The sequence below is a fragment of the Scyliorhinus canicula genome, chromosome 4, assembly GCF_902713615.1.
Source record: "Scyliorhinus canicula chromosome 4, sScyCan1.1, whole genome shotgun sequence".
Taxonomy (NCBI): Eukaryota; Metazoa; Chordata; class Chondrichthyes; order Carcharhiniformes; family Scyliorhinidae; genus Scyliorhinus; species Scyliorhinus canicula.
In genome coordinates, this window is record NC_052149.1 from 189249740 (window position 1) to 189273534 (window position 23795).

The following is a 23795-nucleotide window of genomic DNA, read 5'->3' on the forward strand; positions in this document are numbered from 1 at the left end:
GAATAGACTCTGATTTTGCAGGACGTATAATGTCAAGATGTTGGAAAGGGGGTTGTGGGGTGGGAGATGGATTTAATCTTGTGCCTAGTTGTTGGAGAGCAAATGCACACTTAATTTGTTTTTACAGTATAGGTGCTTGGATATATCTCTTAGTAACTGGCATGATCAGATTTTGTGGTGTCAGTCAGAAAGCCACTGTTTCCTCTTGCCCTGTCTCACTGGAGTTTTGAAGAATGAGAGGGGATCTCACTGAAATGTATAAAATTCTGACCAGGCATCAAGTGGATACAGGGGTGACATTTCCCTTGGCTGAGTAGTGTCTTGAGCAAGGGGGTCACAGTCTCAGGATATGGGGATGGTCAGTTAGAACAGAGTTGAGGAGAAATTTCTTCACTCGGGATGGTGAACCTGTAGAATTCTTTACCACATAAAGACAGTGGAGGCCAAGTCAATGCATTGAAGAAAGAAATAGATACATTTATAGACATGGGTATGGGGATTGAGTGGGAGTATGGCATTGAGATAGAGGATCCGCCATAATCATGTTCAATGTTAGAGCAGACTCGATGAACTGAATGACATACTCCTATTTTCTATGTTACTCTTCTGACATCACTGAGCAATGAATTATGGGGCGGGATTCTCCCCTACCCGGCTGGGCGGGGGGTCCCGGCGTAGGGGAGTGGCGCCAACCACTCCGGCGTCGGGCCTCCCCAAAGGTGCGGAATTCTCCGCTCGGTGCGGCGCGATTCCCGCCCCCGCCAATTCCCGGGTGGCGGTGAATTTCTGCCACGGCGGGGGCGGGATTTTCGGCGGCCCCGGGCGATTCCCCGACCTTGCGTGGGGTCGGAGAATTTCGCCCATGATTTCAGTCATTGTATAGAATTTGATAATGGAACAGAATTTAAATTAATCACTGTAAACCAAAAACTATAATTGTAAACTGAGAATTTGGGAATTGAGCTGCAAAAACATAGGTAAGGTTCTGGAATGCCATGTAAAAAAAACGTTATTTTATTTGGTCACTGCAAAACAATTGCCTGTTCATAACCCTGATTAATTTCTGCATTTCTATATGCACAGCATATCGCCGGTGTCAGGAAATATTGCTTAGATACTGACAGTTAAATTCTATGTTTGCACAATTTTTATATTCGGGTGAATCTAGTTGATGTTTTATTGTTGTGTTCCTGGCATATTGTGCATGACGAGATTGGCATGGTAAACAGTCATGATGAATTAACTTGGTGCCCCAGGAATCCACAAATGAGGAAAGTTGAGAATTTGGAATCTAGGAAATGTTTTTTTCATCTTCCACTCCCAGAGCGAGTAACCAATTTATGGCAATCCATCAATTCTTTTGTAAATTACTATCTGTTGATACTCATTGAGAATTAGTGTGTCAATTCCCTAATCCAGGTTGGACACAGGCAGCAGCTGGTCTTCATAGGGTTGTTATTACTGTGCCATTTGCAGGATTGTTATTATCGCACATTGGCCTTCACAAAGGATGCGGTTGTTTTAATTTAGTTATGGCTGCAACCTATTATAAATAACAGCTCAATGTATCATGACTAATTTTAATTTGGCAATTTGCTCCCTTTCTGCATGTGCCATCCTCTGCTTGATTTTGTTTTCCTTTTTGGCAAATATTTGCATTCAATGTAATATTTAAAAATCAGTTGCGATTTTAAACTGATAAATCTATTTAAGTATTCTACTGGTTAATAAGAAGTAAGAGCATTTTATGGAAAACATGCTCATGACACGCAGAAAATCAATGGCATCAGTAGTTATCACCAAAAGCGACTGTTTTAAGATCAAATATCATTTCAGGTTTTTAAACCACACTTGCCAAAATATATGTAACAGTTCAGCAACAACTAAAGTTCAAAAATAAAACCTTTATGGTGTATGTATTTCTATAAAATCTGATGACCTGCAAGAGTAAATTATTTTAAATTTGTTTACGGGTTTAGCCGAAGCTTAGCAGAAGCGTGCTCCGATGGAGATGTCAATGCGGTCCGAAAACTGCTAGATGAAGGACGAAGTGTAAATGAGCACACAGAAGAGGGTGAAAGTCTCCTTTGCTTGGCATGCTCTGCCGGCTATTATGAACTTGCACAAGTAAGTATTGATTAACTCATTTGTTTTATAATAAATGTGCCAAATTTCTACTTCCTGCTGCAAAATACTGCATTTGAGCTGTTTTAAGATTATCACTTACCCATTTTTCTGTAGTATTTTGAATTGAATTATTTGGCCATGTAACTATGCAGAGGTCATGTGTGCCTAATAACAATATTTCACTTTGGTTTGCATACAATCTTTTTGTTTCTCTCCTAACCCATTATCAGTTCACATTAAGACAGGGCTCTAAGTCTGCCATGCATCATTGTGTGCAGTATATAGTTGCTCAAGTCTTTTCTTGTAAAAGCTGTTTGAATAGTACCCAGGTAAGTATGAAGATCATCAAGCTTTACGTGGGTTAGGATTAACATGTGCCAGCTGCTTTTCCAAATTCTGGTTGGAACTGTGAAGAAATTCCAGTGATCAGCCAGTCACTGAAATATAAGCAACAAATTCAGAACCTGAAATATGGATAATTTAAATGTGCAAGCATATTGGTGTTGTACAGTTCTTCTCCTCACATGTTGGGTGGGAAGACGTGGTGGGTGTAGGGTTGACAAAAGGAGGAGACTGAACCATGTCATGGAATCATAGAATCCCTACAGTGCAGAAGGAGGCCATTGGGCTCATCGAGTGTGCACTAATCCTTTGAAAGACCACCCTACCTAGGTCCAATCTCATATCCTATTCCTGTAACCTCAACCGTTGGACACTGAGGGGCAATATAGGATGACCAGTCACCTTGGTTGAGTAACCTTTTATCAGGGACCTGAGCAAGAAATATCACGATAGATTACTTTTTATTTTCAAATTTACATTTTTTCTGTTGTATGTAGAACAGTTTTACCCAGTATGGTGTTGATTAGGTTTATGGCGGTAGGTGAATTTGTCCCTGACCTTCCCTGTTTGCCTATTTTTATCACCATTTTGATTATAATCCCCCTGGATTAAAACACATGCAGGAATGTAAAAATGAAACGTATAGCTGTAAGGTTGTGTTGAGAGTCAGTGAAATAAATGAGCAGCTGTCCCAATGCATATTTGTATAATGAGCCAATGTTATGCGATTGTAGACACCATATGCTATTCGTTGCACTTAAATTAGCTGTGCAGATAGCAGCCATCAATTAATTTGGCCAAATTATCAAAACCATAACCAGTACCTATGGCTGCAAAATTGAACCTTTTGTTTTTAATGGGCAGCACGGTGGTTAGCACTGTTGCTTCACAACGCCAGGGGCCCAGGTTTGATTCCCGACTTGGATCACTGTTTGTGTGGAGTCTGCATGTTCCCCCCGTATCGCGTAGGTTTCCTCCCACAAGTCCCGAATTGCATGTTAAGTGAATTGGGCATTCTGAATTCTCCCTCTGTGTACCCGAACAGGCGCCGGAATGTGGCGACACTGGGCTTTTCACAGTAACTTCATTGCAGTGTTAATGTAAGCCTACTTGTCACAATAATAAAGATTATTTATTTTTAATCACTTTTAACAGATACAGGTATAACCAATTGAAAGATTGTTGTTGCAGTATTATGTTTCAAATAATTCAATGAATTTAGGGGTGACTGGAGAAGAAGTAGGCTCTTCGGTGACCAAGGATAGAAATACGAGAGTTTATGTGAAGGTTAGGTTGAAGAAGGAAAGGAAGATAGAGAAATCAGCTGATTAAAATGCAAACTAAAATCGCCACAGTTGATGAGTTCCTCAGTTTGTAGGCTAAGTAAAGACCGAAGGAAGGAAATGTTAACATAATACTGAGATGGAATGTGGAAGGAAAGGTGGTTGAATATAAGGTGTACAAACATAAAGATTACCTGAACAGTATGAAATTGAGCCAAGATAAAAATGACTATGACTGCTGCAGCACCACTGTGGTTTAGGTGGGAGGCATAGTGCAATTTGCAGGTGGGGAAGGAGTGGTAACAGCGAGTAGGAGGGTTAACCCTTTGTTAAGGGTTGGAAATCTGTGCACAAAACACAAATGAAGATATGATTGGGGATGCTGAGAATAGGTTTTCTAGGGTGATGCAGAGGTGTAGACGGTAAGAGGTTAGACTCATTGCAATCAGAGAGGCTTTGGAAAGGCTGTGAAAGAGATGGCAACCCTTTTCCTGAAGCAAACCAGCCAGATTGGATTGGATTTGGATTGGATTGGATTTGTTTATTGTCACATGTACCGAGGTACAGTGAAAAGTATTTTTCTGCAAGCAGCTCAACAGATCATTCAGTACATGGAAGAAAAGGGAATTAAACAAAATTCAAGAAAATACATGAGAATACATAATAGGGCAACACAGGATATACAATGTAACTAAGCATTGGCATCGGTTGAAGCATACAGGGTGTAGTGTTAATGAGGTCAGTCAATAAGAGGGTCATTTAGGAGTCTGGTGACAGTGGGGAAGAAGCTGTTTTTGAGTCTGTTTGTGCGTGTTCTCAGACTTCTGAATCTCCTGCCCGATGGAAGAAGTTGGAAAAGTGAGTAAGCCGGGTGGGAGGGATCCTTGATTGTGCTGCCCGCTTTCCCCCGACAGCGGGAAGTGTAGATGGAATCAATGGATGGGAGGCAGGTTTGTGTGATGGACTGGGCGGTATTCACGACAGTCTGAAGTTCCTTGCGGTCCTGGGCCGAGCAGTTGCCATACCAGGCTGTGATGCAGCCCGATAGGATGCTTTCTATAGTGCATCTGTAAAAGTTGGTAAGGGTTGCCGAATTTCCTTAGTTTCCTGAGGAAGTATACGCGCTGTTGTACTTTCTTGGTGATAGCGTCGACGTGAGTGGACTAGGATAGATTTTTGGTGATGTGCACTCCTAGGAATTTGAAACTGCTAACCATCTCAACTTCGGCTCCGTTGATGCTGACAGGGGTGTGTACAGTACTTTGCTTCCTGAAGTCAATGACCAGCTCTTTAGTTTTGCTGGTATTGAGGGAGAGATTGTTGTCATTACACCACTCCACTAGGTTCTCTATCTCCCTCCTGTATTCGGACTCGTCGTTATTCGAGATCCGGCCCACTATGGTCGTATCGTCAGCAAACTTGTAGATGGAGTTGGAACCAAGTTTTGCCACGCAGTTGTGTGTGTACAGGGAGTAGAGTAGGGGGCTAAGTACGCAGCCTTGCGGGGCACCGGTTTTGAGGACTATTGTGGAGGAGGTGTTGGTGTTCATTCTTACTGACTGTGGTCTGTTGGTCAGAAAGTCAAGGATCCAGTTGCAGAGTGGAGAGCCAAGTCCTAGGTTTTGGACTTTGATACGAGCTTTGCTGGGATTATGGTGTTGAAGGCGGAGCTGTAGTCAATAAATAGGAGTCTGATGTAGGAGTCCTTGTTTTTGAGATGCTCTAGGGATGAGTGTAGGGCCAGGGAAATGGCGTCTGATGTGGACCGGTTGCGACGGTATGCGAATTGAAGTGGGCCAAGGCGTTCCGGGAGTATGGAGGTGATGCGCTTCATGGTCAGCCTCTCGAAGCACTTCATTACAACTGACGTCAGGGCCACCGGGCGGTAGTCATTGAGGCATGTTGCCTGGTTCTTCTTTGGTACCGGTATGATGGTGGTCTTCTTGAAGCAGGTGGGGACCTCGGAGTGGAGTAGGGATAGGTTAAAGATGTCTGTGAATACCTCTGCCAGCTGGTATGCGCAGACTCCGAGTGCACGACCAGGGATCCCGTCCGGGCCCATCGCCTTCCGTGGGTCCACTTTCAGGAAGGCCGATCTGACTTCGGAAACTGTGATGGTGGGTATGGGTGAATTATGGGCTGCTGGGGCACTCGACAGTGGATTGTTGGTTACCTGCTCAAACAGAGCATAGAATGCATTAAGTTCATCGGGGAGGGGTGCACTGCTGCCAGAGATACTGCTCGGCTTCGCTTTGTAGCCCGTTATGTTGTTTCGTCCTTGTCACAACCGCCGAGAGTCTGTCTGTGACTCTAGCTTAGTTTGATATTCTCTCTTCGCATCTCGGATGGCTTTGCGGAGGTCGTACCTGGATTTCTTGTATAGGACAGGGTCGCCTGCCTTGAACGCCTCAGATCTGTCCTTCAGTAGGGAGTCAATCTCGCGGTTGAGCCATGGTTTCCAGTTGGGGAACGTACGTACTGCTTTCTTTGGCACGCAGTCGTCCACACATTTGCAGGTGTGATATCCTGTTCTTTTACATGGAGAGAATTCTATTACTCCTCCAAAAGTCTGGAAATTAGACTGGCAACAGTACAATATAAATCCAGATATCCATGTACTAAATTTAGCAGCCAGTAACAAGTACCTGAGGGAAAGCGGTCAAATGTAGGCTTTGCCTGTTATTTCTCCAGTGACATGTTAGTGATCAGGAACTATTGATGGTATGACCCTTGTTTAAGTGCCTGGTTACAGATTGAAGCTTTAATTTGTGTTACTGAATAGAAAATTTACCTTTCTGAGCCCTGTTAATTGAACAACTTTATTCAGGTTTTGCTTGCTGTGCATGCTAATGTTGAAGATCGTGGCATCAAGGGAGACATTACTCCATTGATGGCAGCTGCCAGTGGAGGCTACGTAGATATAGTAAAACTGCTACTGGCCCATGATGCCGATGTAAATGCTCAATCTTCAACAGGTAAGTGGTTAAGATACTTGGCTATCTAATTTTGGTTTCTTTGTAAAGTGGGATAACATTTTTACACTTCTAAAATTTTTCTTTTATTTAAGGAAACACAGCACTTACTTATGCCTGTGCTGGCGGGTTTGTTGATGTCGTAAAAGTACTTCTGAAAGCAGGAGCCAATATTGAGGATCACAACGAAAATGGTCATACGCCTCTGATGGAAGCAGCAAGTGCTGGCCATGTGGAGGTTGCACGGGTGCTTTTAGAATATGGAGCTGGAATCAATACTCACTCAAACGAGTTCAAGGAAAGTGCACTTACACTGGCATGTTACAAAGGTATGATGACATTTGATAAGTTATGTCATGTGACAAAGCATGTACTTTGAAAGTTTCAAAACATAGAAAATACCTAAACTAATGTGGCTAAAACTAACAGCAATTGGTCATGTGGTGTTTAAATGAATGAAGTTGTTGACTTTCATGAGATGATTTAGCTGAGATATCTTTAGTCATCGCACGGTAATGAGATATTAGATAACTTGATAAACTAGTGTGTGTTCAGGGTAATTGGAATAATGCAGAATTTTTCTAATAAAATTTGCAACCATGAATGTTAAAAGACGGCTTCAATATAGTTCCAACGGAGGACATCTTTAAAAGTTTGTGGTGCTATTTATTCTATTTTAGTGTTTTTAACACTATAGTCAGCTCTTCAAAGTATAGTTCCATTTTCTTTGAGCCACATTGGTGTATTGTGCAATCGTTATCATTTTTCTCCCCATTTAAAAAAAAAAACTAAAAGTAAAACATTTGGAAACAGAGAATTGAAATGCAAGTCTTGGACCTCCCCCAAGATTTGCCTCTCTAAAATCTTGTTTTATGATTGGATATATGATCAGTACATCAAGCTTCTCTTTTTTCCATAAACCAAATAAAGGAGCCTTATGATACTCAAAACTCCTTCACCATTCAGTTAGATCGTGGTTGATCTTCTACCTTCGCTCCACTTACCTACTTTATATTTCCTGACTCCAAAAATCTATTGATCTCAGCCTTGGATATACCCAGCAATTGAACAAAACAAAGATCTCTGGGATGTAGAATTCTAGGAAAGAATTCTAAGATTTAAGCAACGCACCACTTTAAAATTGTACAGAGAAAAATGCACAGCACGTTTTGTCTGAAAACAACATTTCACCGTTTTAAAGAAAAAAGAAACTGGTGTTTTAAATACAGTTATACATGTCGGAAGATTTTTTATTATTAATCCAGACTGACTTGTGTATTATATAGGACATTTGGAAATGGTACGGTTTCTTCTTGAAGCTGGTGCGGATCAGGAGCACAAAACAGATGAAATGCACACAGCATTAATGGAAGCATGTATGGTAAGTGTTTTTGTGGATCTCTTTCCTATTCTGCCCAAAATTGCTGCACAATTCCTTTTCGGTCTCTGCTACATTTTGCCTCATGCAATAAATGTGATGTAAACTGTTTTGAGCAAGATATTCAATATATTTAATCACAAAATGCGTATTTCCCCAGTTTCTAGCTATGAACAGGTCCTTGAAGAGGTTGGCAAACTTTCTCCACGTATTGCGTAATCTCTCCTCTTACCCCCTAATTGAGAATTTCATCTATTCTAGGCTTAGGAATTCAGCCAGGTCTGAGAGCCACTCCGAGGCTCTGTGAGGTGCTGCCGACTTCTAACTTAGGCTGGGCGATAGGAGAGGTGAAGACCAGGGCGTCTGCCCCCTTCCCTGTGAAGGGCTCTGGATGCTCTAACACCCCGAAGACCGGCACAAATGGACATGGCTCCATCTTAACCCCCACAACCCTGGACATTGCCTTGAAGAAGGCTGTCCAGAACACGTCGAGTCTGGGGTAGGTCCAGAAAATGTGGGTGTGATTGACTGGGCCCCCCCTGACACTGCTCATATTTGTCCTCCACCTCCAGGAAGAATCCACTCATGCATGACCTGATTGGGTGCGTTCTGTGCACCACATTGAGCTGCACCAGGCTTTGCCCTGCGCGCATGGAGGTGGAGTTGACCCTGTGCAGTGCCTCGATCCAGAGTCCACCCCCTACCTCCATACACACATCCTCCCCCATTTCTGTTGTGTTAGTCCAGTGGAGTTCTCGTCTCTTCTTTGAGTTGTCCGTATATTTGAGTATTCCTCGATGTCGCGAGGAATTAAGGGCTACGGGGAGAGTGCTGGTAGGTGGAGTTGAAATGCCCATCAGCCATGATTGAATGGCGGAGTGGACTCGATGGGCCGAATGGCCTTACTTCCACTCCTATGTCTTATGGTCTTATGGTATACGTTGCCACATTTGACCCCATGCAGCCAGTCCAGTGCTACCATTTTGTCTAGGTAATTGGGTGAACGTCTTGGTCTCCTTGCGGAGAAAGTCACACAGCTGCAAGTACTGAAGGTCGTTCCCTTTCAGAAGTTGGAGCTTCTCAAACTTTCCCTCAGGGTCGCATCCACGTACAAGTCCTTCACTCTCAAGGTCCCTCTGTCCTCCTTCCAAGCCCTAAATGTTTTGTCTGTCTGCCGGGGTGAACCCATGATTGTTGCAGAAGGGGGTCTCCATAGAGAGACCACCAAAGTGGCGCCTGAACTGCTTTCATGTCTTTAATGTGGTTACTACCACCAGACTACTGAGTGTGTGGGGAGTGAACAAAAAACAAAGAAAAGTACAGCTTAGAAACAGGCCCTCTAGCCCTCCAAGCCTGCGTCGACCATGCTGTCCGTCTTACCTGAAACTGTGCATTTCCAGGTGTCCGTGACCCTCTATTCCCAACATGTTCATGTATTTGTCAAGACTCCCCTTAAAAGTCGCTATCATACCTGCTTCCACCACCTCCGGCAGCGAATCTCCAGGCCCCCATTGCCCTCGCACATCTCCACTAAACTTTGCCCCTTGCACCTTAAACCTATGTCCCCTAGTAATTGACTCTTCCACGTTGCGAGGGGGGGGGCGGGGGGAGGAGATCTTCTGAGTATCCACTCTGTCCATGCCCCTCATAATTTTGTAGACTTCTATCAGATCGTCCCTCAACCTCCGTCGTCCCAGTGAGAACAAACAAAGTTTATCCAACCTCTGCTCATAGTTCATGCCCTCCATACCATGCAACACCCTGGTAAACCTCTTCTGTACCCTCTCCAAAGCCTCCACATCCTTCTAGTAGTGTGGTGACCAGAATTGAACACTACATTGTAAGTGTGGCCTAACTAAGTTTCTAAACAGCTGCAGCATGGCTTGCCAATTTTAATACTCAATGCCCTGGTCGATGAGGCAAGAATGCTGTATGCCGTCTTGACTACCTTCTCTACCTGTGTTTTCACTTTCAGTGATCTGTGGACCTGTACACCCAGATCCCTCTGCTCCTCTATCTCCCGCTGGCTGTTGGGAGGCCTGTTGTAAACCCCCAACATGTTGACTGAACCCTTCCTATTCCTGAGCTCTACCCATACTGCCTTGCTGCCTCAGCCCTCTGAGGTGTCCTCCCGCAGTACAGCTGTGATATTCTCCTTAACCAGTAGTGCAACTCCCCCACCCTTTTTACATCCCTCTCTCCTGTCTGAAACATCTAAATCATAGAATGTACAGTGCAGAAGGAGGCCAGTCGGTCCACTGAGTCTGTACTGGCCCTTGGAAAGAGCACCCTACTTAAGCCCACACCTCCACCCTATCCCCGTTACCCAGTAACCCCAACTAACCTTTCGGACACTAAGCGGCAATTTAGCATGGTCAATCAACCTAACCAGACTTGGATGAGGGAGTTGAAGGGTGGGTCAGTAAATTTGCAGATGATACGAAGATTGGTGGAGTTGTGGATAGTGAGGAGGGCTGTTGTCGGCTTCAAAGAGACATAGATAGAATGCAGAGCTGGGCTGAGAAGTGGCAGATGGAGTTTAACCCTGACAAGTGTGAGGTTGTCCATTTTGGAAGGACAAATCTGAATGCGGAATACAGGGTTAATGGTAGGGTTCTTGGCAATGTGGAGGAGCAGAGAGAGATCTTGGGGTCTATGTTCATAGTTCTTTGAAAGTTGCCACTCAAGTGGATAGAGCTGTGAAGAAGGCCTATGGTGTGCTAGCGTTCATTAGCAGAGGGATTGAATTTAAGAGCCGTGAGGTGATGGTGCAGCTGTACAAAACCTTGGTCAGGCCACATTTGGAGTACTGTGTGCAGTTCTGGTCACCTCATTTTAGGAAGGATGTGGAAGCTTTGGAAAAGGTGCAAAGGAGATTTACCAGGATGTTGCCTGGAATGGAGAGTAGGTCATACGAGGAAAGGTTGAGGGTGCTAGGCCTTTTCTCATTAGAACGGAGAAGGATGAGGGGCGACTTGATAGGGGTTTATAAGATGATCAGGGGAATAGATAGAGTAGACAGTCAGAGACTTTTTCCCCGGGTGGAACACACCATTACAAGGGGACATAAATTTAAGATAAATGGTGGAAGATATAGAGGGGATGTCAGAGGTAGGTTCTTTACCCAGAGAGTAGTGGGGGCATGGAATGCACTGCCTGTGGTAGTAGTTGAGTCGGAAAATTTATGGACCTTCAAGCGGCTATTGGATAGGTACTTGGATTAGGGTAGAATAATGGAGTGTAGGTTAACTTCTTAAGGGCAGCACGGTAGCATTGTGGATAGCACAATTGCTTCACAGCTCCAGGGTCCCAAGTTCGATTTCGACTTGGGCCACTGTCTGTGTGGAGTCTGCACATCCTCCCCGTGACTGCGTGGGTTTCCTCCGGGTACTCCGGTTTCCTCCCACAGTCCAAAGATGTGCAGGTTGGGTGGATTGGCCATGAAAAATTGTCCAAAATTCTATGATTAACCTAGGACAAAAGTTCGGCGCAACATCGTGGACCGAAGGGCCTGTTCTGTGCTGTATTTCTCTATATCTCTATAACTCGCACGTCTTTGTTCTATGGGAGGAAACTGAAGCACCCGGAGGAAACCCTCGCAGCCATGGGGAGAACTTGCAGTCTTCGCACAGACAGTGACCCAAGCTGGGAATTAAACCTGGGACCCTAGATCTGTGAAGCAACTTTGCTAACCACTGTGCTACTTTGCCACTCTGGAACGTTTAGCTGCCAATCCTGTCCCTCCCTTAAACAAGTCTCTGAAATGGCAACAACATCTTAGTCCCAAGCACTAATCCAAGCTCATCTGCCTTACCTGTTGCACTTCTCGCATTGAAACTAATGCACTTCAGACCACCAGTCCCGCCGTGTTAAGCAACATCTCCCTGCATGCTCTTCCTGTGAGTCTTACTAGCCCTAATCTCTAGTTCCCCCTCAGTTATTTCACCTTCTGACCTATTGCTCTGGTTCCCACCCCCACAGCCAAACTAGTAAACTAGTTTAAACTCTAGAAAACATTGCAACTAGTATATTTATGCACTTGCAGTTTAGATGCAACCCGTCCTTGTACATGTCTCATCTGCTCTGGAAGAGATCCCAATGGTCCAGATATCTGAAACCCTCCCTCCTACACCAGCTGTTTAGCCACGTATTTAGTTGTACTATCTTCCTATTTCTAGCCTCAGTGGCACGTGGCACAGGGAGAGGTTGTGTTTTTTAACTTTCTACCTAACTCTGAACTCTGCTGCAGGACCTTGTTACTCTTCCTGCCTATGTCATCAGTACCAATATGTGCCACAACCTCTGGCTGTTCACCCTCTCCTTTCAGAATATCCCCTGCCTGTTCAGAGACATCCGGTATCCTGGCACCAGGGTGGCAACATACCATCCTCGAGTCTCTTTCATGTCCACAGAGCGCCTTCTTGTGCCCCTGGCTATAGAGTCCCATATAACCAGTGCTGTTCTGCGCATTGTCCCTCCCTGCTTAACAACAGAACCAACCATGGTGCCACTGCTCGGGCTGCTGCTGCTATTTTCCCCTGATAGGCCACCCACCCAACAGTATCCAAAACGGCATACTTGTTAGAGAGGGGGACAGTCGCACGGCATTCCTGCATTGCCTGCGCCTTCCAGCAGTCCCCATCTATCTCTCCGCACTTTGGGTGTAACCACATTTCAAAAACTCCTGTCTATGGTGCTTTCCACCACCAGCATGCTCCTAGGTGCATCCAGCTGCTGCTCCAAATGATTCATGCGGTCTGTAAGAAGCTGCAATTGGGTGCACTTCCTGCAGATGTAATTGTCTGGAATGCTGGAAGCTTTTCGGACCTCCCACAAATTCAACATTTTACCCCTCTAACTGCCATTTCTAGAACTAATTAATTAATAAATTAATTTTAAAATAAATACTTATTAAATTAAAATAAGTTACAGTTAAGTATATGCTTCCTAGCACTAGATTTCTACTATAAATGTAAAATGCTAGCAATCTAAATATGAAGAGGAACCTGAGCAGCACGTTCATTTTGATCAACTGTACCCTTCCCACGAGCCAGAGTGGGAGCGAGTCCCATCTTTGTAGGCCCCTCATCTCCTCCTCCAGTCTGGAGAGGTTCCACATGTAGAGCCTCACCCAGTTGAGAGCTATCTGTATCCCCCAGGTACCTGAACTTGGGTTATCTGGGTTATCTTAAACGGTAACTCCTCCAGCTCCGCTCCTCCCCCTTGGGGGTTCACAGGGAAGAATTTTCTCTTTCCTGGGTTGAGTTTGTAACCTGAGAAGGCACTGGACACTTTAAGGAGTCACGTTGTCTTTCCCATGCTGGCTAGGGGGCATAATTCACCTGCATAGAGTGAAGCTCTGTGCTCCCTGCACCCTCTTCGAATGCCCGTCCATCACTCTGCCGATCTAAGAGCGATGGACAGTGGTTCAATTGCCGGTGTGAACAGGAGCAGCAACAACGGGCACCCCTGCCTCGTTCCCCTATGCAGCAGAAAGCCCTTATAGCTGGTGGCGTTTGTCCACACACTCGCCATGCGAGTGCTGTACCGAGGTTTCACCCGCCCACGCGGAGAACTCTGAACCAAACCGTACAAGCATCTCCCCGAGGTATCTCTATTCTACAAGATCAAAGGTAGACTATCACTTTGGTGTCTCCTCCCCAGGTGGGGTCATTATTACATTCAGCTGGCGTCAGATTGTGGTCTGATCTTCCGCGATCACTTCTGGCAGGAAACTCCCCTGGTGCCTCGTCCAGGACTTTTGCATTAATATTTAAGGGAGATATGGGTCTTCATGATGCACACTCTGTCGGGTGTTTGTCTTGGTGCGGGGGTGCAATGAGATTGATACCTGTGCAAACAAGGCGGCGGGGCCCCCTTCGGCAATGAAACGTTAAACATTTCCTGCAAGTGCGGGGCGAATACTGTTGCAAATCTTACCGTTACTGTCCCTAACTTGCATATTTTTCTTTTATGGTAGCTTGCTTTCTTAGTTGATGCGCCAGCTTGCGGCTGGCTTTGTCTCGGTCTTTAGGAGGCTCCCCCTCCCGTGACTGGTGAAGCTGGTGGACTGCTTTCCTCGTGTAGCGCAGATCAAATTCCATCTGCAGCATTTTGCTTTACTGCCAGTAGTTCCATGATTAGGGAGATTATGAACGTGGAGTATTCCACCCGTACTACCCCTGGAAGCACACCATGAAAAAGTCTATACCTCAGGAGGCACGTGGGAGAAGAAAGAACTCCTTTTCTAGGATTGGTTGAACCTCCATGGGTCTACTCCCCCATCTGCTCCATAAAGGTGTTTAGCTCTCGAGCAATTCCTGTTGTAGCTCTCTCTCCTCGGGTTGGATATGTCCATCTTCTGGTCTTGCATGCAATTAACGCCCCCCCCCCCCCCCCCCCCCCCCCCCAATGATGGGTCAGTGGGTGTCTAGGTCAGGGATTTTGGAAATCGTTTTCTTGACGAACTCTGCATCGTCCCAGTTCGAGGTGTATATATTTACCAGTACTACCGGAGCCCCATCCAGGGTCCCTCTGACAATAACGATTGGCCCACTGGGTCAGTAACTGTATTCATCGGAGTGAACGCTACTGTCCCTGCTAACTAATATGGCCACCCCCCCTTTGCCTGGCGTTGAAACATGCATGGAACATTTGTGTTACCCATCCCTTCCTTACCCGTAGTCGGTCCCTCTCTCTTAGACTTAGAAAATCTCCTATAGGAAGGCCAAGTCCATTCTCGGGCTTTTGAGATGGGTGAGGACTTGGGATCTTTTCAGCAATCCATTGCCTGTGCTGCAATCATTACCCAGAAACCTGTTGTCGTCCTCCTAGGTGTTGATGTAGTACTCCTTACCCTGAAAGGTGACCCAAAGTTTAGTAGGGTAGAGCATGCCCAATTGCCCCATGCTTTTGTATAGTGCGGATTTAGCCCTGTTTAATTCTGCCTGGCACTTGGCCAGGTCTGCTCCAATGTCCTGGTACAAGCGGATGGAATGTCCTTCCCACTTGCGCGCGCCTTCACATTTTATGCCCACCTAAGGGTCATCTCCTTATCCTGGGACCGGTGGAACCTTACAATCATCGCCCGTGGTGGCTCCCTTGCCTTAGGGCCCTGTCGAAGTGACCTATGGATGTGGTCTACCTTGGGGGCTTGGAGAAGCACTCCTTGCTGACCAGCTTCTCGAGCATCAATACCACATACTGCGTGGGTTCCTTCCCTTCATGTGTTCCGGCAGCCCCATGATCTGCCTCGCCTCTTCAGCTTTGGGGGCTGTGATTTGAAGCACCTGGTGCCATGGTGGCTTTCCCGATGTCTCGTATCGGTGCCTCTTATGCCTCAAGTCTCTGCTCCATTTTGCTCATGGCCTCCTTCATGGGGGCCATCGTGGCTTCAACCGCTGCCCCTGTGTCTGCCATGTGGTCTTCCTTCATCGCCTCTCTAAGCTTCTGGAGCTCGGGTGATGAAACCCATCATTTTCTCCATCAGCGCCTAGGTCTGCGCTGGAAAGTCTGGGACCGTCTGTCGTCCGTTCCTTTCCACCACGTGGGCTCCCCTGCTCAGAGACTGAGATATTCCTCTCCTCTCTGGATATTTTTCATTTGGAATACTGGTTCCTCGGCGCTTTGGGCGGCATTGTGATTGATGGGGGGTTGATTTGGGGGATTTAAAAAAAAATATTCTAGATACCCAATTTTTTTCCCCCCCCAATTAAGGGGCAATTTAGCGTGGCCAATCCATCTAACCTACACATCTTTGGGTTGTGGGGGTGAAACCCACGCAGACATGGGGAGAATGTGGATTTTTTTGTTCTTTTGGTGCTCATTTGTTGGGGTTAAAGGGTCTTAACTATGGTTTCTCAACGAGAGCCACCTTTTGTGGACCGCTCGGCTCGTGGCCACCACAGGAAGTTGAAGTTAATACATTATAATGAATCCTTCAATACATACCTTCCCATTAGTGAGCCTTCCCATTAGTGAGCCTTCCCATTAGTGAGCCTATCAGCAAATTCAGGAAGGAACCAGCCTGTGATTGGGCCTGAGCACCGTTGTAGCATTTTTCAAATATCAGTCACTTGAATATCCAGGTTTGGTGGGTTGCACTAAGATTACAGGCCTGCTTGAAATCAAAGGGGCCAAAGCAGCGCTCTGGCAGAATTACACCACTGGGTATATTCTTTACACTGTAACGTGATCCATTTTTTGATTGCATGTTCATGAATATTTAAGAATTGTAAGTTAAACTTTCTTTCCTGTATACAATGGCGTTTGGATTATACGAAAGGATCAATGTGATGATGATGAGTGTTGCACTGTTGTATTAACTTTCAACACATAGTAAATTGTTTGTTGTTGAGATTCAAAACTGGATTTACATTTGATTTATGTTTTATATTAGAAAAGAATGTGCCAGGTATTCTAACCTCTATTAAGATGCTGCTAATTGTCTTTATTGAATAGGACGGCCATGTTGAAGTAGCTCGGCTCCTTTTAGACAGTGGTGCACAAGTAAACATGCCAGCTGATTCTTTTGAGTCTCCATTGACTCTTGCTGCTTGTGGTGGTCATGTGGAGTTAGCAGCTTTGCTCATAGAAAGAGGAGCAAACCTAGAAGAAGTAAATGATGAAGGATATACACCATTAATGGAAGCTTCACGAGAAGGTCATGAGGAAATGGTAGCTTTGCTGCTTGCTCAGGGTATGAAATGTCCCTTGTATTTAACTTTACATAGAACAAGGATTCACTGATACGGCATTGCACTGGAACAATTGACTGTTTACTGACTATATTGTATGAATATAAATCTCTAGATATAACTTATTATTTTGATTTAGGATTATCTATGGAGTATTTGAGCAGAGTAAATAAACACAGCTAAATCAATTAGGCTTCTAGTTTTCTTTTGCATTGAAAAGGACACTGATTTATGTGTTCTCCATTAACATCCCACCACCCTACTCTTCTCAGAAGATAGAAAATTACAATCCGCAACAGCTGTTGTGCTAATGTACAAATTGACTGGTCACAAGGTTCTACGTTGCAGATTATGGCTGACCATGAGGTGTCTCTTGTCTGTTTATCTTGGATGGTTTCAGACAGATTACTCAGTTGAAATAAGATTAGTTGAGACTATTTCAATTAAAACAGACATTTTCACCATGTGTCTCAAGATCAAGAGCTGCTAAAGATCAAACATATCTTCAGATTGTTAAATAAACAATTATATTTGAATTGAATGGCTTTATCTTCCCCTCGATATCTAGTATAGAATGGCTTTACCTTCCCCTCTATCTAGTATAGTGTTTATTCTGATTCCCTTGTAGAACAAAATAAACTGAATCATTCTGTGAATGAGATGGTTTTTAACTATTATAGGTACTGCAGTGGAAAGTAAGAAACATCTGACTTAGCCCGACATGGCAAAAATACTGCTCTATTGAAATAGACATTAATGGTTTTTATTTCTCACCTGAAATGTCACAAGTGGGTGAATGCCAGTGATAAAGCATTTCAATGGGATCTCTTGGACTATGTCAGCAACTTTGGTTGTAATTCAGTTAACTTTTATTTAGTATCTGTGTAACTTTATGTATAACATATCAAGCTCCATAATAAAGTTGCCAAACAAAAGCTATTACCATACCAGTAATAAATAACTCAATGTTGTCTACTTGAGCAAACTCTTAATTAATTACGAATTGCTGCTCGTACTTCTTGTAGGAGCCAATATAAACGCACAGACGGAAGAAACCCAAGAGACGGCCCTGACTCTAGCTTGCTGTGGAGGCTTCTTGGAAGTTGCAGACTTTTTAATAAAGGCAGGAGCTGACATTGAATTGGGTTGCTCAACACCATTGATGGAGGCTGCTCAAGAAGGTCATCTTGAATTGGTCAAATATCTACTTGCAGCAGGTGTGTTCCTTTATTTTTACAGTGTCCACTGTCTAATATCCCAAATAAGGTTTTACTATTTTTCTTAGGAATCCAGGAGAATTGTGTAGCAGCTAAGAAGTGGTCAGTGCAACTATGTGACATTATGAGCAGTATAGTGTGCATTATTGGCTCTCCACATAATCTAGTTGCACATAGTAAGATGCACAATACAACCTGATGTTATGTAGTAATGTAATTTGTTAAATCAAATTTCTGTTTCGAAATAGAAAATTAAATTCAACTTTAATATCTGAATAATTTTAATGAGAGCCTTTAATGGTAAAGATTGATTAATTAGTACTTTTAGCCCCATTACCTATGCTGTAAACAGTCCACAAAATTATAGTGCATGAGTCAGCACTTTACCTGATTACTAATAATGCAGACAAAGTATCAACATGCCGTTTAATTTTTCCTGTTTTGTTTCTTTTTATTTTGTATGCTTATTTTGGCAATCTTTTTTGGATTTACTTTCCTTTTGCCAAATAAGTAAGAACATTTAACTTCTACAGTTTTTTGATTAGGTAAATACAATATTTAATCCAAACACTGTATCTGGGTTCACAGATGAAGAATTCTTTACAACAAATTAATGATCTTTTAATCACTTTGGAACAAGCTTATTCACTAAAATAGTGTGTTTAACATGTTGAAACAATGTACTTTAATCATTGTTGGTGCTAACCAACTCTGGAAAATTCTATTTGAGGGTTAGTTGATGAAGGACCATCAATTTCAAATATGAAGCCTTGAGTGTAGTATTTGAAGGTCTGTCAGATGTGCTCCTCATTTGTGGAACTAAGCACCAAAATCCTTGCAGCTGAAATAAAAATTGCATTCTGCATTTATAAATGTTTCACTTAAATTATTTTGTGCATTATAGCAATTTTCCATTTAATGTTACATTTCTAAATGTATTTACTGGATAACCTGACCAAATGTTTTAAACATACAAAATGTGTTTAGTATCGCTTACGTTATATTTGAGATGTTAAAGAATTCTTGTTTTTATTAGGAGCAAATGTCCATGCCACTACAGCCACAGGAGATACAGCCTTAACATATGCCTGTGAAAATGGGCATACTGATGTTGCTGATGTTCTTTTACAAGCAGGAGCTGATTTGGTAAGAATTGCTATGTTCTGTGACAGTGCAGTAGGGTCAGACCAATAGAGATTATGCAAATATCATTGTTCGGTTGACTACAATTGATCTTTGAATTTATGTCTTAATCCAAGGTTAAAAATATTTTTCAAATAAAATGTTTTTATTGCGAGGTTGAATTACAAGTGTACTAGGATCTGCATAGTTGTGTGGAATTTTTAAAATGGAACTTTGAAATTTATACATTGAAATTGCACACTCACTGCAATTAGCATTCTAGTTTTTGAACACTTTCATGAGGTTCCAAAAGCTTTCTTCCTTTTTTAGGAGCATGAATCTGAAGGTGGGAGGACACCTTTAATGAAAGCTGCAAGAGCTGGCCATTTGTGCACAGTACAGTTCCTCATCAGTAAAGGTGTGTCTTCATGTTTGTCTGGTACGAAGTTATGAACTTTCCCCGCATGTACATTTGCATGAGCCGAAAATTTTGTGGTCTACGATAGTATGCAGTTTATTTTGCCTAACTGCACATTTCCCAGTCGGTTGATTTGCTGGATGAAGCTTGGGGCTTGTGGAGGACTGAGTACATGGCACGCATATTGTAAGAATTTGGGGGTCAGGTCACGGAGCAGCTGAATTCAGGCAATGTGAAATGCCCAATTGCTATTGTTTTGAATAATTTAATCGACTTTTGGCTGGCCTAATACCCAGCAGCTGATTAAACCGGGAAACCTCAAACATATTGGTCCCAAGTCACTCCCAAAATCCCTGTAGCCAGTAACTGATGTGGCTCTACCATGTGATTTTCCCCACTTTGTGCCCACTTTCTGCCCTACTTCATTCCATGACTCCACTAAGCCCCAAGGGTGAGAGACATTTCAATTTATTGCGATGAATTTCAGCTGAGAGATCAGAAAGCTCGAGGAGCAGGTCTTGAAGCTAGATCTATCCAGATGCTCTTACTCATCCCTTGTTTCCAGTCCCATAAAAAAGAGCCATTGTTTTCTGTGAGCTTCAGAGAGGGGTTCCTGCTTTGAAGCACAGCTGCTGTAATGTGGTATCGACTGAAGCATGTGAAACACATGTGGCTGCTAACAGTTGGTTTTGGGGGGGGGGGGGGGGGGGGGGGGGGGGAGAGGAAGAAAAAAACTGCAGACAGAAAGGGGAACCCAACAACAATGTTCCCTGTGGCATAGGGGGTTGGTGTGGAAGGGACCATGGTGGTTAGGGAGGATGTAAGATGGAGGAAGATGAACAATGTAAGGTAAGGGGAGCATAACAAAGCTGTTCTGACTGGAGGAATGTGGTCCAGGATGAAATTAAATGAAAATCGCTTATTGTTACAAGTAGGCTTCAATGAAGTTACTGTGAAAAGCCCCTAGTCACCATGGAAAGGGGGCGAACAGAATAGGAAGGCATGGACATTAATGGAAAGCGGGTGGGATGACCATGGAAGATGGTATTGGGATGATATGAGGGGGATGAAATGAATGGGATGGGTATGGCATGAGAAGGACAGCATGGGAATTTAAAAATAAATGTTTTTATTGAAGCTTTTCACTTATATTTATAACAGCGGGAAAAAGAAAAAGTATATTACCAATATAATCAAAATACACAATTGTGACGAGCATACCGTAAAAGTATAAAAAGGCTACCCCATTGTAGTAAAAAGAATAGAAATATGCTCCAAGTAACTAAAACAAAACACAAATATATATGGCAACAAAAGTAAACATTTTACCTACCTTCCACTCCCACTAACCACCATACGGTTAAACCTTACACATGTGCTGTACATTTCACCGGTGTGGTCTATGTTGTTGGATCATGCCAGATCTGGTAATATTAAGGTTTAGGACCACGTAGTATAGACCCCTCTCTCTGCTGTTCTCTGTGGAGAAGCAGAGAGTTCCAGTGCACTATACACTGTGGCGAGGCCCACAGAAGGTGATGAGGCTGCTTCAGGAAAACTTGTCCTTTGTGAAATCAGGGCACCCGTAGGAAACCCACGCAGACATGGGGGAGAATGTGAATACTCCGCACAGACAGTGACCCAAGCCGGGACCCTGGAGCTGTGAAGCAACTGTGCTAACCACTGCTACCATGCTAGTCTCGCTGATGCCCTGTACAGTTGTAGTATGCTTCCATCCCTTAGCCAACATTCCATTTGTCTTCCTAATTATGTACTGTACCTGCATGCTAACTTTTTATGAACATGTGCAAGAGCATCCAGAGCCCTTCATACTGCAGCATTTTGTAGTCTCTCTATTTCAATAATATTCTGCTTTGCTATTCTTCCAAAGTAGGTCAATGTCTTTCCACATTATATTCCATTTGTCAAATTTTTGCCCATTTACTTAACCTAACTGTATCTCTTTGCAAACTCCTCATATCTTTCTCACAACTTACTCTCCTACCGTTCTTTGGTATGTCAGAAAATATAGCCACAGTAGTCAGTTCTTTAATCAAATTCATTAATTTGGATCATAAATAGTTGAGGCCCGAGTCATGTGGCACTCCTCTAGTTACAGTTTGCCAATTTGAAAGTGACTAATTTATCATGACTCTGCTTCCTGGCAGTTAAACAATCTTCTATTCACACTAATGTATCACCCCCAACACCATGATACTTATCTATTGTGGTATCCTTTTATATGGCACCTCGAATTGTATTGTGATTTTCCTAATTGTATTATGATTTTCTAAGTCTGCTGCTGCTAATTCCTTAGTAATGGATTCTGGCCAACGTTTTGAAGTAATGATACATTATCAAGTGTTATTCACCTCTAGTATAGTGGAGCTACTAGAGATATGAACTGCTGAAGAGGGTATATAGATACAACTTTACCTTTCTCCATCCTGCCAGTCCCAGAAAAAATATATATATTTAATTGAAAGTTGTTTTGGAGAATATTTGTTGTATTAGAAGTTATTTCACTTCAACTGACTTGGTGTTTACGGTATTACTGGAATTGTTGCAAAATATGTGCATATTACAGATACAGTCAAGGCACAGTTGTTCCACATCAACCAGCTTCTAACTTTGTCTTTGCAGGAGCAAACGTAAACAGGGCAACAGCCAACAATGATCACACAGTGGTTTCTTTAGCATGTGCTGGAGGGCATCTTGCTGTTGTTGAACTCCTTTTGGCACATGGGGCAGATCCTACACATCGATTAAAGGTATTTAAATTCTCCTTTACAAATTCCATTTTTATAAGACTAAACTGTACAGCGATTTGATGTGACAAATATCCTTTTATAACATTTATTTTATGAAAAAGAGTTGGCTTATCTTTGTTTCTTAGGATGGTTCCACTATGCTCATTGAAGCTGCTAAAGGGGGGCATACAAATGTGGTTTCATACTTATTAGACTACCCAAACAACATCCTGCCTGTACCAGGATCAGATGTGGCTCAGCTCACACCACCATCACATGATCAGTCGCAGGTGAGTTTACCAATTACTTTCAACTTGCTACACCTTAGTAAAATTTAAACTACCAACTTTTATTCAGACAGATATGAAAGCTAGCTATTTGCTTTTTGATTAGACACTAATAAAAATTCAAACTGCCATTCTTGGAAAATTTTGGATTTTTTTTTCTGATTATATCTGTTTCATTTTAACAAGCAATATGTTCCAAGTTCCGTTCATCAAACTAATGTCCACATGAATCAAAGTTGCACATGATTTGTAAAATCACAAATTACAACAGTCACTGGACAAGACTGAAACTTTTATCTCGTATGTTGTCATTTTTAATATTGGCTACACGCTGCATTACATTTATTTTGGAAAATTTAATGAAAATTAAATGTGGTTTCCAATTAAGTTGCACTCAGGGCTAGTCCTGCATGTTAGCAGAATTTGAATTTATTGTTCAGCTCTTTTAGTTTCCTAAACTCAGTAAAGTGATCAGTTTTCTGAGGTGCGACTGGAAGACTGAGTCCCATAACTGTTTAATCAGTTAACTACCAGGTTTTCTTAGAGTTTCAGATCCGTCTTCTCTCCCTCCCACCACCATACAGATACGCACCACCTTACACACACGCGCACGCACGCACACACACGCACACCACCTTATATATATACACACACACGCACGCGCACACACACACACACACACACACACACACACACACACACACGCACCACCTTACTCTCACACACACACACACGCACCACCTTACTCTCACACACACACACACGCACCACCTTACTCTCACACACACACGCACACGCACCACCTTACTCTCACACACACACACACGCACACGCACCACCTTACTCTCACACACACGCACACGCACCACCTTACTTACACACACACACACACACACACACACACACGCCACCTTACACACACACACACCACCTTACGCGCACACACACACACCACCTTACACACACACACCACCTTACACACACACACCACCTCACACACACACACACACACACACCACCTTACACACACACACACACACCACCTTACACACACACACACACACCACCTTACACACACACACACACCACCTTACACACACACCACCTTACACACACACACACACACACCACCTTACACACACACACACACACCACCTTACACACACACACACACACACCACCTTACACACACACACACACACC

At 43.4% G+C, this 23795-nt stretch overlaps 1 protein-coding gene across 16 annotated transcripts in view; it reads left to right on the forward strand.

The window, feature by feature from the left end:
* ankhd1 (ankyrin repeat and KH domain containing 1) overlaps positions 1-23795 on the forward strand; it is a 249829-nt gene that overhangs the window by 109692 nt on the left and 116342 nt on the right. For 12 of the 16 annotated variants that reach the window (XM_038795714.1, XM_038795716.1, XM_038795719.1 and 9 more), the window contains 10 exons: positions 1974-2127; positions 6580-6727; positions 6820-7053; positions 8011-8105; positions 16563-16800; positions 17824-18015; positions 19052-19161; positions 19468-19555; positions 22199-22326; positions 22452-22595. In XM_038795714.1, coding sequence (XP_038651642.1) covers positions 1974-2127; positions 6580-6727; positions 6820-7053; positions 8011-8105; positions 16563-16800; positions 17824-18015; positions 19052-19161; positions 19468-19555; positions 22199-22326; positions 22452-22595 — 1531 coding nt within the window. The remainder of the gene's footprint in view (positions 1-1973; positions 2128-6579; positions 6728-6819; positions 7054-8010; positions 8106-16562; positions 16801-17823; positions 18016-19051; positions 19162-19467; positions 19556-22198; positions 22327-22451; positions 22596-23795) is intronic. The other 4 variants (XM_038795723.1, XM_038795728.1, XM_038795717.1 and 1 more) reach the window with 1 other exon arrangement.